A 16,307-nucleotide genomic window follows, 5' to 3' on the forward strand; every position below is an offset into this window, starting at 1 on the left:
TGGATAGTTACACTGGTAGGTAACACAACAAGTGGCGTCAGCAAACCGGAGTTATTTACTGCGATATATGTAACGGCAGCGGTGGCAGCAAACTGGATACCCAGATATCAGCTGGTTGTCACTAGCCAGTGACAACAGCAGCAAGATACAATATTTATTTTGTGGATAGTTACACTGGTAGGTAACACAACAAGTGGCGTCAGCAAACCGGAGTTATTTACTGCGATATATGTAACGGCAGCGGTGGCAGCAAACTGGATACCCAGATATCAGCTGGTTGTCACTAGCCAGTGACAACAGCAGCAAGATACAATATTTATTTTGTGGATACACTGGTAGGTAACACAACAAGTGGCGTCAGCAAACCGGAGTTATTTACTGCGATATATGTAACGGCAGCGGTGGCAGCAAACTGGATACCCAGATATCAGCTGGTTGTTGTCACTAGCCAGTGACAACAGCAGCAAGATACAAAAGTGGATACACTGGTAGGTAACACAACAAGTGGCGTCAGCAAACCACAGTTAAAAATTTAATTACTGAGTCTGCGATATCTAACGGCAGCCAGTGGTGTCAGCAACAACAACAACTTAATTATTTTTTTTTATATTTTTATATATTTTTAATTTTTTTTTTATTTTTTTTTATATACTCTGAGAGGTAGGTACAAGGTAGTGGCACTGGCAACAACAGAGGTGACTGCCTGGTAGGTGTTTACAACCATATAACAGGTAGCCAGGCAGCACAAAAACCCTCTCTGGCAGCACAATAAAAATTATTAAACCCCCCTCTGTCTGTAGTATTCTGTAGCAGGCTAGCAGCAGCAGTGACACAATTAGAGATGAGCAGGCTATAGCAATATAGAAAGAAAACCCCCTCTGCGGCAGTACAATAAACCCCCCTCTGTCTGTAGTATTCTGTAGCAGCAGCAGTGACACAAATTACAGATGAGCAGGCTACAGCAATATAGAAAAAAAAATCACTCTCCAGCAGCACAATAAAAATGATTAAACCCCCTCTGTACTTGCAGCTCTTTAGCAGCAAGCAGCACAGTGACACACACAACGCTCCAGCAAACCCCCCTCACGGAGCAATAAATAAAACCCCCCTCTCTGGCAGCACTGCTGCCTGCTCTGCGTCGCCCCACAGAATGAAGATGGCGGCGGCGGGTCCCGGCTTTTATGTAATCCGGATCTCGCGAGAATCCGACGTCACCAATGTGACGTCGGGCCTCGATTTCGGCTCCGGGCCTGCGCGGGAGTCCGCGGACGTCCTGGATCCGGATTCGGATTCAGGACGTCCGTGCGGATCCAGGTCTCGGAGATCCGGACCCGCTCATCACTAGAAATAAGTATTTTATAGTACGCTGAGCACAGTAATTAGGGGAATATCTCGGTCAGCACCAAAAGTCAACAATCACTGTAATTATTAATAGCACAGCTGTAAAAAGAACATAAAGGCTGCGTAACACAAGGTTCAAGTCTCATAATATGTGCTGAGTGTTTACATCCGCAATTCAGCATGGGAACCCTGGCTAGGTCAGTAGACATAACCAGGATTATTTTTATGGGGGTACACATACCTCACACACACGGTTAGGTTCACTTGAGGTGCCGCTGATGCGGTTCTGTAGTTGTCTGCAATTAGATGGTCATTCTTCTGGGAAATATCCTGTGTTCTAAGGCAGGACGCAGAGTTCTAGTCTGTTTTCAGTAGTTTTCTTTTATCATCCCTGAGTGGATTCTATTGTTTCCTATTGTCAGGTGAAACAGGTGAAAGTGTGTGTTTTGTAGATCATTATCCACTGTCACTGAATAATATCAGATATTTTCTTTGGTTCTGATTCAGTGATGTAGGAATGCCGATATTTACAGAGGTGAGAGATTGTCAGTCTACCAATGCATCACAGTGTTGCAGTGAATTTACTAAATCTTCTGCCCATAGCAACCAATCCGCTTCTGCCTGTCATTTTTATATTGCAGCGGCGGTGTCTGCGGCGTCCTCAGTCGCTCGGCCCTGCTCATCTGCCCACAGCCACACATGCGGGAGATGAGCAGGAGCTTTCTGAGCGACTGCTCTCAATTGTCCGGCGGTTCTGTTCTGAATCTTGGTCAGATTCAGAACGGCGGCAGCTTGCATGTAAATCGCTGTGTGGGCTATACACACCGCGATTTACAAGCGTTTTCAGGCATTTTGTTAAAATCGCTCAGAAAATGCCTGAATATCGCGCTGTATGTGGGGCCCATAAGCTCCCAGCTGTGATGCCATATGCAGAGGCGACTATAAAATTAGCATATTACTTCACATTTGCTGTGTACGGCAGTGGTTCCCAAGCTGTGTGCCGTGGCTCCCTGGGGTGCCTCGGGACACTTGCAGGGGTGCCTTGGATTGGTGGTCCAGGATCAATTCAAATTATTTATGGTCAATCTAAAAGGCAAAAACTTTGCTGGTGGGCTGTCAATAATAAAATATGTGGACAAACAAGCTAATCCTGTCCCTCATCCATAATTAAACATTTGTATGACATATAAAACAATTTACTTATTATTTTTTTTTTTTTTTTTTTTTGAATAAGAAACTTTTGGCCTAGGGGTGCCGTGTAAGATATTCTGATGCTCTAGGGTGCCGCAATTTTAAAAAGTTTGGAAACCACTGGTGTACGGGATCACAGCCGCAAGTGAATTAGCATACATTCAATCAGCCCCTTAGTAACCTGGGCCCTTATTCTGATTGACGCGGACTTTACCGCATACTTTCGGATCGCGTGTTTACAGCGTCTGCGCATGCGTGGAGAACGCAACGCGCATGTGCCACGCTTTGACTCGGTACCAGTTCGGCCAGATCCCGTCCAGAACTGTTCACCGCTATCATTCGGGAAATAGGGGCGTATTATGGGCGTCATGCGGAATGACACATGGGCGTAGTTTCAAAGTGGGCAAAACGGGGCGGAAACATGGGCGGACACGGGGGAGTACACTTATGTTGGGGGGCGTACATTCGGAAACCACTCCGAATGCACGCGATCAAAAAGGGCAGAAATGTGCGGTGTCCACAAGTGTACTATTGCTTTGCGGACACCACTCGTTCATGCGCTAGGCGAACGTACGCCTAATGACTACAACCATTAACACCTGAACCCAATAGAATCTACTCCTTTACTCATTACTCACTAATAGGACGCTTGTCAGTGCTTTAATTGAAACCATTGCTGCTTCAAGGAACCCGTACTAAACACCCACATATGCTGTACTTGTCAGACACTTTCAAACTGCTAACAATGGACATGACAGAATATTAATACTAGCAATACACATGTGTATTTGACATGTACTCATGAAACCACACATTTTGGGTAAAGTAAACACATTTATTTATATTCATGTCACAGTCAATGCCAGTGTGATGCAATGACCATAAAATAATACATACAAACAATAAACAACATGGCAGGAATGCCGCAAAATAAATAATAATACAAAACAAATATAATTGCACACAGATGGACTTCAGCACCTCCTATGTGCCACTGCACATGCAGCCAGTGGGAAATGAGGAGGCTGCTGGCCCTTCTACAGCAGGGCAAGCTGCACCTGACCATTCAACAGCAGGGCACCCTACACCTGGCCCTTCTGCAGCAGGCCAACCTGCAGCTGGCTCATATGCACCATCAGCAGAATCATTTGGAACACAACCGGGGACTTCACAAGATAGTACCATGGCCATCACTTCGGTACTTATGTAGTATCTGGGCTGCCGATTTCTAAATCGGGTCGGATCGGGAGATCGCATCGCATCGCATGCGACCATGCGATTCGATGCGATGCGATGCGATGACCCGATTTTTCCATAGGAATCAATGTTAAAATGGACTGAGTCCATTTTAACATGAAATTCAATGGGAAAAATGGGTCCTTTTCATACCCCTACTATCCAAGTGGGCATGGAGTTGGATATAAACCTGTGGCGAGCGTAGCGAGCCACCGAGCCCGAAGCGTGGCGAGCGAAGCGTGGCGAGCGAAGCGAGCCCCGCGAGGGGACGAATACCGTCCCCTCGCGGGGCTCGCTTCGCTCGCCACGCTTCGGGCTCGGTGGCTCGCTACGCTCGCCACAGGTTTATATCCAACTCCATGCCCACTTGGATAGTAGGGGTATGAAAAGGACCCATTTTTCCATAGGAATCATTTTAACATTGATTCCTATGGAAAAATCGGGTCATCGCATCCGATATCGGATGCGATATCGGATGCGATGCGATGCGATATCGCATCGCATCGCATCTGATTGTATGCCTTAACTTAAGGCATACAATCAAAAAATCGGCAGCCCAGATACTACATAAGTACCATCACTTCAAGTACAGCTGACAGTAATGGCAGGCAAAAGAGGGCAACAGGGGAACCACAAAGGACATATGAAGCAAGGGCTCAGCTGGTTACCCTCAGCACGTGATTGGACACAAGAAGCTGACACACACAGCACAATGGAAGATTTGGGAACACATAACGGCGGAGATTAATGCAGCCACAAGTTCATTTCCGACCACGTTTGGCCTTGGTAGGCTCCTTGGCCTGTGCAGCAGCTCTTCGGGGACGGCCAGATGCTGGGGCAGGTGGAGCAGATGATGTGGAGGGGTTGGCTGGTCTACCCCTCCTGCCAGCAGGGAGTGTTGCCGCTGGTAATGCACCAGAAACGGATGCCATTAGGACCCTGTTGCTGGTAACCAGCTCCACCATAAGCTCATTATGGTGGAGGAGGAGATCATTTTGGCGGGTGGCTTGCTCGGCCAGCACCTGAGCACTTGCAGCCATGGCCTGCATGCTCGCAGCCATGGACTGCTGGGTGCTGACCAAGCTCGCCAGGATCTCCTCGGTCCTACGCACCCGTTCTGATGCCAAGTCTCCCTGCTGGTTGATGTCCCCAAGCACCTCGGCCAAGGCGGCCAAATCGGCTTGGCCCGATGCCTGCTGCTGCACAGGCCTACCTCTGGGGCCAGGTGGCACGGACTCCTCCACCTCCTGAACAGAGTCGTCACCAAGCGGTGGGGTGTCTGTGGGAAAAGATAAACACAATTAGGAGACATTCTACGATAATTACTTGCACAAGTTTATGGCATGACCAATATTTACCTTCCAGAAAAGACGCAAACACTTCAGCTGGGGCCTCGCTATCCATCGTGCTCACCCCCCTGATCTCCTCAACTGATATACAGCTCTCGGCCATCACCTCCAGGGGGGTGAGCTCTAGCCCTGATGGCATGGGGCCGGCCCCAGATGTCTGGCTGTGGTCCCACCGCTTGGTCATCTTCCTCTTCAGGTTGGTTTTAAAGTCCTGCCACCTGCAATGTAAGTTGACATATTAATACATGTCACTCCCAATGTTAGCTGTTGCAGCCATTGCTCTGTGCTACATATTACAACATGTGATTAATGTCCCATATATAATATTACATGCAACTATGATATCAACCGTTACAATACACATTCACAATCACCCTACTCTAACTCTCAACGAAATAACATGGCAATAATGTATGTGTATCGTAACAACCTCACGGCCCATTTGCTAAATGCATCTAAGCATCAATTCAATCATTACTTGGCTATTACTGGCCACATGTATCACAAAACAACTTGCCTCTTCTTCACATGGTCCGTCTCACGAACTTGTGGCGCTACTTCATTAATCTCTGCCGTTATCTGTTCCCAAATCTTCCATCTGCGTGTGTGTGTCAGCTTCTCGGATGGACACTCTATCCAATCACGTGCTCGGGGAACCAGGATGGCCAGCTCCTGTGCTTCATATGCCTTATTTTTTTTGGGTGGTTCCGCTGTTGCACTGGCTCGCCCCTTGCCACGTCCCTGGCCACGCCCCCTGGCACCAGTCGCTGCACTTGAAGTGCTGGCCATGGTACTACCTTGTGAAGTCCCCTGTTGTGTTCCAAACAATTCTGCTGATGGTGGATATGAGCCAGCTGCAGGTTGGCCTGCTGCAGAAGGGCCCGGTGTAGGTTGCCCTGCTGTAGAATGGTCAGGTGCAGGTTCCCCTGCTGTAGAAGGGGCAGCAGCCTCCTCATTACCCACTGGCCGCATGTGCAGTGGCACATAGGTGGTGCTGGAGTCCATCTGGTCAAATAGTTGCTGCAGCACTGGGTCCACCTCTGGTTGGGATCCAGCCATGTTAGCAACAACATTGTCACCTTCTAATACACCTTTATATACTGTTTGTGTAATCTGTTTGGCGGACATCAGCGGCAGCTGCGTTCCGTGCGTGAGCGTACGTCGCTGTTTTTTCGCGCCGCATACGGTGGCGGAAATTCCATTGTGTAAAACCTGGCGAAAGTTCTACATGAAATACTGGTCACCAATGCTAACATTGCATAGAATCTTCTGATACACCTGTGACTATTGCACAATACACATGCTATTTGCTAGCATGACATGACATTTCATTCATGACTACTGTGGTATTGTGGCGTTTTAGTGCAAGCTAAAAGTAGCCCAATCCCTTAGAGAATCCAGCCCACAAGTCATGCAATACTCATCTCTACTGTTATAGACCACACATGTGAGAGCCCTATAAATAGTGACTTCCTGCTAGAATCATTTGTCTCCAGATCTGGACTTGTCAGGGTCTAAGGTAAGCTCTTCCATGCTCCTTGTAGATATGATATCCATTAACAATGTAAGTGTATGCATGTATGCACCATTGCCTCACTGACTACAGATTGTTGGGCCAGCAAAGTGCGTGTATCATTATTGCAACATGTCACATGTTCACTATTTCACTCACAGGTCTTAAACATGTGTGGGTTCATCTATTGCAGGACAACATGTCCCAGCAATAGATGAAATGTCTCATAGTACATGATGTCGGCAAAAAATGCTGACACCTTTATATGTGTGTTTTGGACGGTGTGTATTGAGTTCATATTATTGTGTCATCATTAGAGAGTCAAATGGATCTGCGGGATTTCACGGGGCGGCCATCTATTGTACGTATTGAAGGCTACAAATCTATTTGTAGTGGGATATGGCCATTATGTGCATAGGTGCATCAGTATTTATGTTCATTTCTTTATAGGTTGCAGAAGCTATTATGCGCTACATGGAGAGGAGGCTAAGGGCACTTGCGGCTCTCCCCACTCGTCGCCCAAGGAGGCCAGGACGTGCTAGAATCTATCGCACACGGGTGACTCTGTTTGCTATGCCCGATGATGAGGTACTTACTAGGTACCGGTTACCGCCACATGTAATTCTGGATCTGCTCACCTTAATTCAGAGCGATCTGGACCCTCTACACGCGATCACGACAGCAATTCCGCCTCACACACAGCTGCTGGCGGTGTTGCATTTCTGCGCCTCAGGATCATTCCAACAAGTAGTGGCAGTACTTGCTGGAATATCTCAGCCGGCCTTCTGCCGAATCCTGAGGCGTGTGACGTCGGCCATGTTCAGGCGCAAGGGGCACTTCATGGCCATGACATTTGCCACCGAGACCCTGCGCAGAAGCCAGCAGGCCTTCCATCAAATTGCTGGCTTCCCTAATGTGATAGGGGCTGTGGATGGCACCCATGTACCATTTGTGCCTCCATCTCGAAGTGAGAAGATATATAGGAACCGCAAATTGTTCCACTCACTGAACGTGATGGTGGTATGTGGCCCATCCATGGAGATTCTCGCCTTCAACTCGAAGTTTCCCGGAAGTGCCCATGACTCTCATGTCATCCGACAAACCGGGATATGGCAAAGACTCCAAGAGCTGGAAGGCCGTGATGCGTGGGTTCTGGGTGACTCCGGTTACCCATGTACGCCCTGGCTACTTACGCCGTACAGCTACCCAGCACCGGGCCCACAGGAGGCATTCAATCGGGCGCATGTTGCCACCAGGCAAGTGGTGGAGCGCTCAATTGGCCTTTTAAAAGGTCGATTTAGAGTGCTCCACCGCACTGGTGGTGACTTACAATATGCGCCTGAAATGGTGTCGAGGATCGTGGGCCTGTGTATATTTTTCCACAACATTGCTGTGCGGCGTGAGATACCCTTTGATGAGTGGGAGGTACCATCTGAGCCGCAAGATCCGCCCATGCGCCCATCCCGCGCCCCTGAATGCCGGAGGGGATACCAGCTGCGGGACTCTGTGGCGCAAAGATACTTCAGGTACATGTTATCGAGTTGACAGAACACACCAATTATTGTACAAATCACCCCTTCAAATAAGTACAGTGTGTTAGTTGTCAGTGTTACAACACGAAAATTAGCCAGCCTGCCCTCCTAATGGCAAAGAAATAGGAGATATTTATCATATGTGCTTAGTTTTGGGGGAAGTTAAATATTGGTGCTAATTATTATACCTTGTTAAAGGGATCTTATGTGTTTGTTATATCTTCATTATTGTAGTTGATACTATCCCTGATGACTGGTGAGTACATTGATTTATTCTGTAATGTGTTTGGGATTTTTTCATGTGTTGATGTCTGATTTGTTTGCAGATATATATATATATATATATATATATATATATATATATATATATATATATATATATATATATATATATGCTATTCGAATTTATTCACATGTTTCAACATTTCAAGGAGCAGGCAGCCAGGCAGGCAGGCAGGCAGGCAGGCAGGCAGGCAGGGCTGGTGTATAATGCTGGTCTCAGGATACCTGCAAGTGTGTGTATGTGTCTTTTACACATAAATGTACGCATACACATAGATGCATAGAGTAAATAATGCTAAGTACAGCTAGGCGTTGCTAAGCTATAGCACGCGTTGCTTGGCGGAGCGAGGCGTCATTGGATTTGCTAAGTGCATACACACTGTGTTTTATATATATCAGATTTGTTCATTGCCATACATCAACACTACTGTTTTGAAGGCATGCGAATTTGTCACCATTTGTGTTTGCGCAGACACGCTGTTCATGTAAAGATGAACAATAAAGTTATTAACACAAATAACTGTGATCAACCAATGCCACCACCTGATTGGTTGATAGATGCCATTGTCAACATGGCGGAGACACGAAGGGCAGAACCCTTCACACATGCGGAGCTGAGGGTTCTTGTCTCCGTCATGGAGACAAGGCTGGGCCGTGCAGGGCCCTTTATCACGAACCGGCATAAGCGGAGGGCCTATGCTGCGGCAGGGCGCCGAATTTACGCCCGCACTCGGGTGCGTAGGTCCCTCGGCCAGCTGGAGAGGCGGTGGTCGGACCTCCGCAGGCGCCAGCCCCAGCTGCTCCAGCAACTCAGGGGCGAAATTGCTGATTGTGAGTATTTTAGCTATGAAATTTCGCACTTACAACATAGCATATATAAACAATAAAATGTGTCTCATGATAAGTGGGTGTCCATGGGTTTAAAAGTCCATAGACTGTTATGTGTGCTTCTTCCTGGTTAACATGCAGTCATGTGGCTTTTATATGTAATGCCATAGCATTGAGGATTATGATGCATACAATGTGCCAGATCTAATATGTGTTACACATTGATAAATGCCTGGGTTGTAATGTGTGAACAAATTACTACCAATCACATACTAATTTAAATGTCACAATTTGGAATCCATTAACAGTAAGGAGCTACTTTCTTGCATCGTTTGCCATCATTATCACCCTTCCATGTATGTCTTGTTATGGATTAATACATGTGCCCCAATGACCCCACATTGACCATGATGTTTTTCTACCACACAGCACGAGCCCAAGCACGACAGGCCCGTGAAGAGGCGGAGGCAGCCCTGGGCCAGGAGGAGGCCCAAGACCCGGAGGAGGAGGTGGCGGCAAGGGTGGAGGAGGAGGAAGTGGAGGAGGAGGAGATGGTGGTGGAGGAGGAGGAAGTGGAGGAGGAGGAGATGGTGGTGGAGGAGGAGGAGGTGCGTGAGGAGGTGGTGGAGGAGGATGTGGAAGCGGAGTTGGTTGCGGAGGAGGAGGTGTTGGTGGCGGAGGAGGAGGTGGAGGAGGAGGTGGTGGTGGTGGTGGAGGAGGAGGAGGAGGAGGAGGAGGTGGAGGAGGAGTTGGAGGAGGAGGTTGTTGTTGCAGAGGAGCTGGCGGAGGAGGGGGCTGAGGAGGCCACGGTTGCCCCGGAGGAGTCGGATGACGATGGGGAGGAGGCGTGCCAGGCCCCGGAATACCAGCAGATCGGTATGTTAACATAATGCATCATTCATGAAGTAGTTGTACTGGTATTTGTTATGTTGCACTGGTGATAAAAATTTGTTGACCCATACTATTCATATAGACCCCAAAGTGGGTAGCTACAGATACAGGTACGGGTTAGATGGGGTGTCCAAGGCATCCCTTTCATCCAGGACACCTCTGAATTACACCGGTTTGTGGGATGGCTTGGAGCTCCATTTTGACTGCCACATAACCGTTGTAGTTAAACAGGATCCTGGAGTAAAGGGATGAGTGGATCATTTGTGGATTAAATTCACCTGCTGCAAGCGTTGATTATGACCCATCAAATAGTGGAATCTATATTGTTGGTGAATGTTATTTATAAACTTATAGGATGTATGCTATAAATGGAGTATGGCCCGGCCTACCTTGGAATGGAGTCAGAAGTTGCCAGTGTCCCAGGAGCCTCCTCTACCTAAACACCCCCTGTAGTTCTGATTGTTTTTTTGCCCTCACAGAATTGTAGCTTGGTTTAGACAGAATTATGATTTTGAGGATGTGTACTGTGCATTCCTGACATTTGCATAACTCCCATGCCACGAACCATCACTGAACTTAAACTGAGCAGATTGTGACAAGTTCTTATTGACGGAGGCCATGACCTGGTTGTCATTGGTTAGTCATGGGTGGGTTGTGACTGAGAAGAAACAATATGACTGTTATGTCTTCTGCAGAGTAAAGGGTATAGGCCAAAAAATACAGTATGTAGTAAATAAGTTAGCATGTATGTATATATGTATGTGTCATATCTATTTATCTATGTGTGTCTCTATCTCTCTACAATGATATATATATATATATATATACACACATGTCACCTAGCATTTGTGCAATTTATGTCGCAGTATGTGAAATGTATGCAAGAATAACATGACTAATTTTTGCCCCTTTGACATGCCCACAGATGACACCACACCGGCAGATGAGGGGGTGCGTGGGGCCCTCCTGCGAGCGGAGCACCATCTGCGGCTCCTTCAAGCAGACCTGCAGGACCTCAAAGACCTGCTTATTTAATTTATAATTTTATATTTTTTTATTTCTGTTAATTGTCTGTTTAAATAAATTCTTTATGCAAGTTTACAGTTGTTGGTTTTATTTGCACTTTAAATAGTATATGTGTAGATTGGTTATAATCTTTTACACAGGGTGTAATACAAACCATTGCACTTACATTGCTGTAAGGGTTAATGTGTGCAATGCATGTGTTAGGCATGCTTGTAAGGATATATTGGAATCTAATTGATTCCAATTCCAAATAAGCAGTTTTTTATGAGGATAGGTAATTGAATAAGTGGGTCATGTGATGTATTGCAGAATATACATAATAGTGGGTTGTTTGGCGTAAATACTCCGCTTACGGGCGGTAGCACCGCTTGGCTCCCGTTCGGATGCGGTATTCCCGAGCATACTCTGTAATACTCTGTAATACCGTGCCGAATCGGAGTGTTTCTCCCGCACACGCATGCTTTGTATGTCGTCCGTAAACACGCCCTGTTCTTAAAGAGTGAGTCCGTCCGAATGCGGAGGACACGTGGGCGTTTCTACGGACGATGGCCGCACGCGGCAAAACACCGTGGCGTGCGGACCGCACCGTAAGAATGCGGGAATATCCGCACCGATCAGAATAAGGGCCCTGGTGATCATGTCTATGTGTATGACACAAGCACAGAATAGTGATGGAGTGAGAAGGTTTTATTCAGAAAACTCTGCAACGCTTCAGCTGTTGGAACGCAGGAGCAGGTTTAATATATGTTGTAAAGTAGATGCTTTGGCTCTGGTAGCTGTGTACACTGTAAGAGGATTATAGAACAACTTGCGAATTACAAGTGTGTGTTTGTTATAACCATTAAACCAATTTGTCATGCAGTTTTTTAGAGGCTGATGGCTGTCCTCATCACATTACATTCATTCCATATGAAAAGGTGACTTCAAACATATAAAAGAGCATTTAATGAGTTATTACCACATTTCAAGTATCTTCAGTTTTACAAGTTTCTGAAGCATTTCCGTGTATGTATGTCTTTGTATGACGAAGCAGTGTTTCCAATGTCCTGGGGTTGTGTACAAAGCTGCTCTGTGGATAGAATCATATTTAATGCAGCAAGCACAGAGAGGAATGTTAACACATAGCTGAGTATCACACCAGACAAGCAGATAAAGAGATGTATTTAGTAAAAGTTCTCAATTGTGGACACGCTGGTCAGAGAAGTGCAGTACTTAGCATGTAGGCGCATCCTTGGAACTGAGCTTGTGGTCTCCTAAATGAATATGATCTTCCATAATAAATTCCAGATTCTCTTCATTTATTTATAAAGTTTTCTCTGTTTTAAAGTGGTATCTCTTTACTACAGACTGTAGGGTACCGGATACTTGTATTTGGCCTGCCATGGATCTAACGTTAATAACACTTGGCTTTGTGTCAATGCAACTAATACCCTTTTGCACAAAGCTCATTAGCATGAATAGATAGGGCATTAAATATCATCTTAATGTCTATCATGCTATGATTGTATGCTACTCATGAATTCAGCCATACATCTGACTTACAAACATCGTGTCTATACAAGTGATGATCCATAGCCGGGATCTTGTAATCCTCAGGGGGAATTCAATACAAAGTTATGGACGTAATGTAGAGCAATATGTGCGCAGTAGGACATCGCTCTGTATTGCATATCCCCGATAGGCCGTTAGCAGGCCATGTTCCCATTACAGGACTAGTGATGTGCCATAATAAGTGTTTTTTACTAGCATACCACCATTAAATTTGTGTAATAAAATTACACTGGCATGGGCCTCAGTGCAGGGTTAGGGCCGCCTGCCACAGAGGTTTGGCCAATCATTAGAGAGTGCATGGTCTAGGCCCTTTGACGTATATAGTAAATCCTGATAGTGCCTGCAATGTGTTTGATTAATAACACCGATGCAAGCTATGCAGCGGTATGCAGTACACTATTTTGGGGTCCATCTGCTCAGGTGTTGACATTGACTCAAAAAGATTTAAAAAATGCATGTTGACCTTTTCTATGGGTCCCACCGCAGGTTTCTCTTGTAGGTTAGTGCAGCCCTGAATGTATTAGCCAGAGAGAAACAGGAAGTGTGAGACTTTTGTGCGTGTTCTCTTGCATTTTAAAGCGGCAATAATTTAGGTAATTTATGTAATGTAATTTGCAGGTATTACATTTCCCCCATTGTGTTCTGTATATGTAGAAGATAATTGTCCACTCAATAGCTTACACTTCCTAGCAGTGTCTCCAGAATACCACATTTCTTCACCTTTTCTATCTGCAAATTGGCTATATCCGTCTAGGTTACACATGGATTTGTAAGAGGTTTAATTTTCCTATTATTAACTGTAAAAGGCAAACGTGAATTGGCTGACAGTATAAATACCGTTTTATTTTTTCATGAAGTCGTATCCGTTGGACAGAGAACGTGTCTAGACTGCACTGTTTAAAAGTTACTAAACCTCAATTAAATTGGCAGAAGAGAGTTTATAAGGGAAATACACGTAGCTTGCTATAGGTTACCCCTGGTAAATTGAAGCTATGCAGGCCTATAGCCTTTCTTCCATTCCAGCTGAACAGAGTCCATTTACTGTGCTCTAGTAAATGGAATGGACAAATTGAGTCACACTGGATTGTACAGGTCATTGGCTGCCTTGACATACACAGCACTACTCACAGCTTCAATATACAGAAAATGTCAAAGAATTGTGTTAGTTTCCTGAGCTAACTCTAATTTAGATAGAATACAATTTTCCCTATTAACCCCTTCAGTGGCAATCCCGAGAATTTTCCGGGCTGTGCCTCAGTGCCCAGTCTGGCAAGCCTGGAAAATTCTCGGGATTGCCACTGTTTATAGCCGGGCAGCGCTGCTGAGTTCAATCACTGAACTCAGGCAGCTTCAGCGCTGCCCGGCTCCCTCCCCTCTACGGCGCCTCCGGCTCCCTCCTCCTCCCCTCCGTGTTTTGTATAAAGTCCCCGGCGCCGGCTTATGACAAGCCGGCTGCCGGGGACAGGGACGCGGTATGGGGGCGCAGGTCCGGGCAGCTGCTTATTGACAGTGCAGCGGTGCTGCCCGGACCCAGGGAGGCAGTGGTGTTTTTTTTTTTTAAGGGACAGCTCCCCATGAAAAACTCGGCCAGTGGGGAGCGCTCCCCCCCCAAAAAAAACACCACTGAAGGGGTTAAGGTGTGCTCACACTGAGGGGGAAATGTACTAAGATGTGTATTCTACTTCACGTGGGATGCTGCTATGGGCAACCAATCAGAATCTACTTCTTATTTATTTAGCACCCTCTAGAACAGTGGTTCCCAACCTTTTTTCTCTCCTGTACCCCATGATTAGGCTTTTCATTGATGAGTACCCCTCCTCTCAATTTAAAATATAGACAGTACTTATGAGTGGAGTGGAAGTGAGCGGTTTGCGTATCCTTATGCATGTCCTTATATTAAGGAGTAGCGGACAGGAATCGTGCCCTTCCGTGTCTGGCCGCTGGTTGTGTATTGTCTCCAGGGTTCCCACTTACACCTGTAGGATTAATGCCGCTGCTGCCTCCACCTGTGTCAGTGCAGGGCAGATGATCGCTGATGTCTGAGGGCAGCACGGGTTGCTGTTGTTTCTGTGCAGGGAAAAGACTAGCTGCTTTATTTCTACACTGCAATATAGATCTCACTTTGAAGAAAAACCTCACCCAAATCTAATTCTCTCTGCACATGTTACATCTGCCCCACCTGCAGTGCACATGGTTTTGTCCATTTGAGAAGGAATTTGCCTCAGAGTGAACCAGAATAAGGTCCTATATGCCTTTTATGTGTATGAATCCTAAAATGTGTGGGATAAAAAAGAGGTAATTCCCATTTTAATAACAAATTAACAGGAATCTGACAGAAAACACTTAAGTAGAGGCCCCACACATTTCCAGACTCCTTGTGCAAGCCGTTGGGAAGTGCATATTGTGTCTCAAACTATGTCAGTGCTGTGCGGAACCGTGTATCAGTGACACCATAAATGATCCTATAATCTTTTTTAGATGATCCATTCACCAACCTGTACTAAAATAATAATGAAAATGGCTGGTACAGGCAGGTATAAAGTGACCATCTGCTCCCTTATAACCTCTTCTCAGTAATCAATGACTTTGAACTGCAAGTTTAGCTGGTGCTAGACGTAGTACCAAGAATGAGGCATGGTGAATGATTTGGGTACGGGATGCTCCGTCTGACTGATAATGAACACAATTACTTAGGGCCAGATGTACTAAACTTGAAAAGTGATAAAATGGACCAGCCAATCAGCTCCTTACTGCAATGTTACACATACTTTCCTACTTTTGAAAACTAGTTTCAGGGAGATTATAGTTGAGGGTGTGTGCCGTGCACCACCCAAGTGGCGTGTCTATTCCATATATGGAGAGATTGTGAAAAGAGATTGTGAACGTGGCATCTAGAAGCGCGGGTGTGTGCTGCTATGTCTGAAGGGAATCTTTTAAAATGACTTATATCCAAATGTAGATGAGCCCCAAAGCAGTTAGTAAGAGCTACTATACTTGGTAAAGTGCTGGGAAATGGTGCTGATGATTTAATTAGATTCATTCCTTTTTCCCCAGGAGGGTAGGCAACTATGATGTTACAGGCTGTGTTTGATGACAGTTGGGAGCTGACAGGCTGGTTGTTTATTACTGTTTAATCATTTTTCAGGGCTTAGTACATCTTGCCCTTAATGTTGTGTAGCAGTAGCTCAGGTTTTCTTTATAATGTTCTTAATGCTTTAAATTCGTATTTTCAACCTGATTTATTGTCTTTTACAGGTTCATTTTCCAGACATTGAAAGAGCAGAATGGCTAAACAAGGTATTTATGTAATTCTAATGTTTTAAAACAAAAAAAAAAAAGCGATGTGTGCTAAACGATCTGAGTGATCTAGCATCGCTCTGATCACTCTGCACACTCGCTATCTGTGTAGGCCCCATTGCATTAATAATAATGTAACAATATAGCTTCATGGCAACAGAAGCAACTGGCCCATCCCATGCACTACAATTGTATGCTTTGATTTATCTTTACTATAGACTTACTATTATAATTACTACTTTTTTGTCTTTCTGTTGCTTTTTTCTTAAA

The 16,307-nt window shown here is 45.6% G+C and overlaps 1 protein-coding gene across 2 annotated transcripts in view; it reads left to right on the plus strand.

Annotated features, from left to right (window-relative positions):
* Window positions 1-16,307, plus strand: part of ESYT2 (extended synaptotagmin 2) — a 144,009-nt gene that overhangs the window by 68,115 nt on the left and 59,587 nt on the right. For both annotated transcript variants that reach the window (XM_083188994.1, XM_083188995.1), the window contains exon 2: window positions 15,996-16,037. In XM_083188994.1, the coding sequence (XP_083045120.1) occupies window positions 15,996-16,037 (42 nt within the window). The remainder of the gene's footprint in view (window positions 1-15,995; window positions 16,038-16,307) is intronic.

Source organism: Crinia signifera, chromosome 5 (genome assembly GCF_055691185.1).
Source record: "Crinia signifera chromosome 5, ASM5569118v1, whole genome shotgun sequence".
Lineage (NCBI taxonomy): Eukaryota > Metazoa > Chordata > Amphibia > Anura > Myobatrachidae > Crinia > Crinia signifera.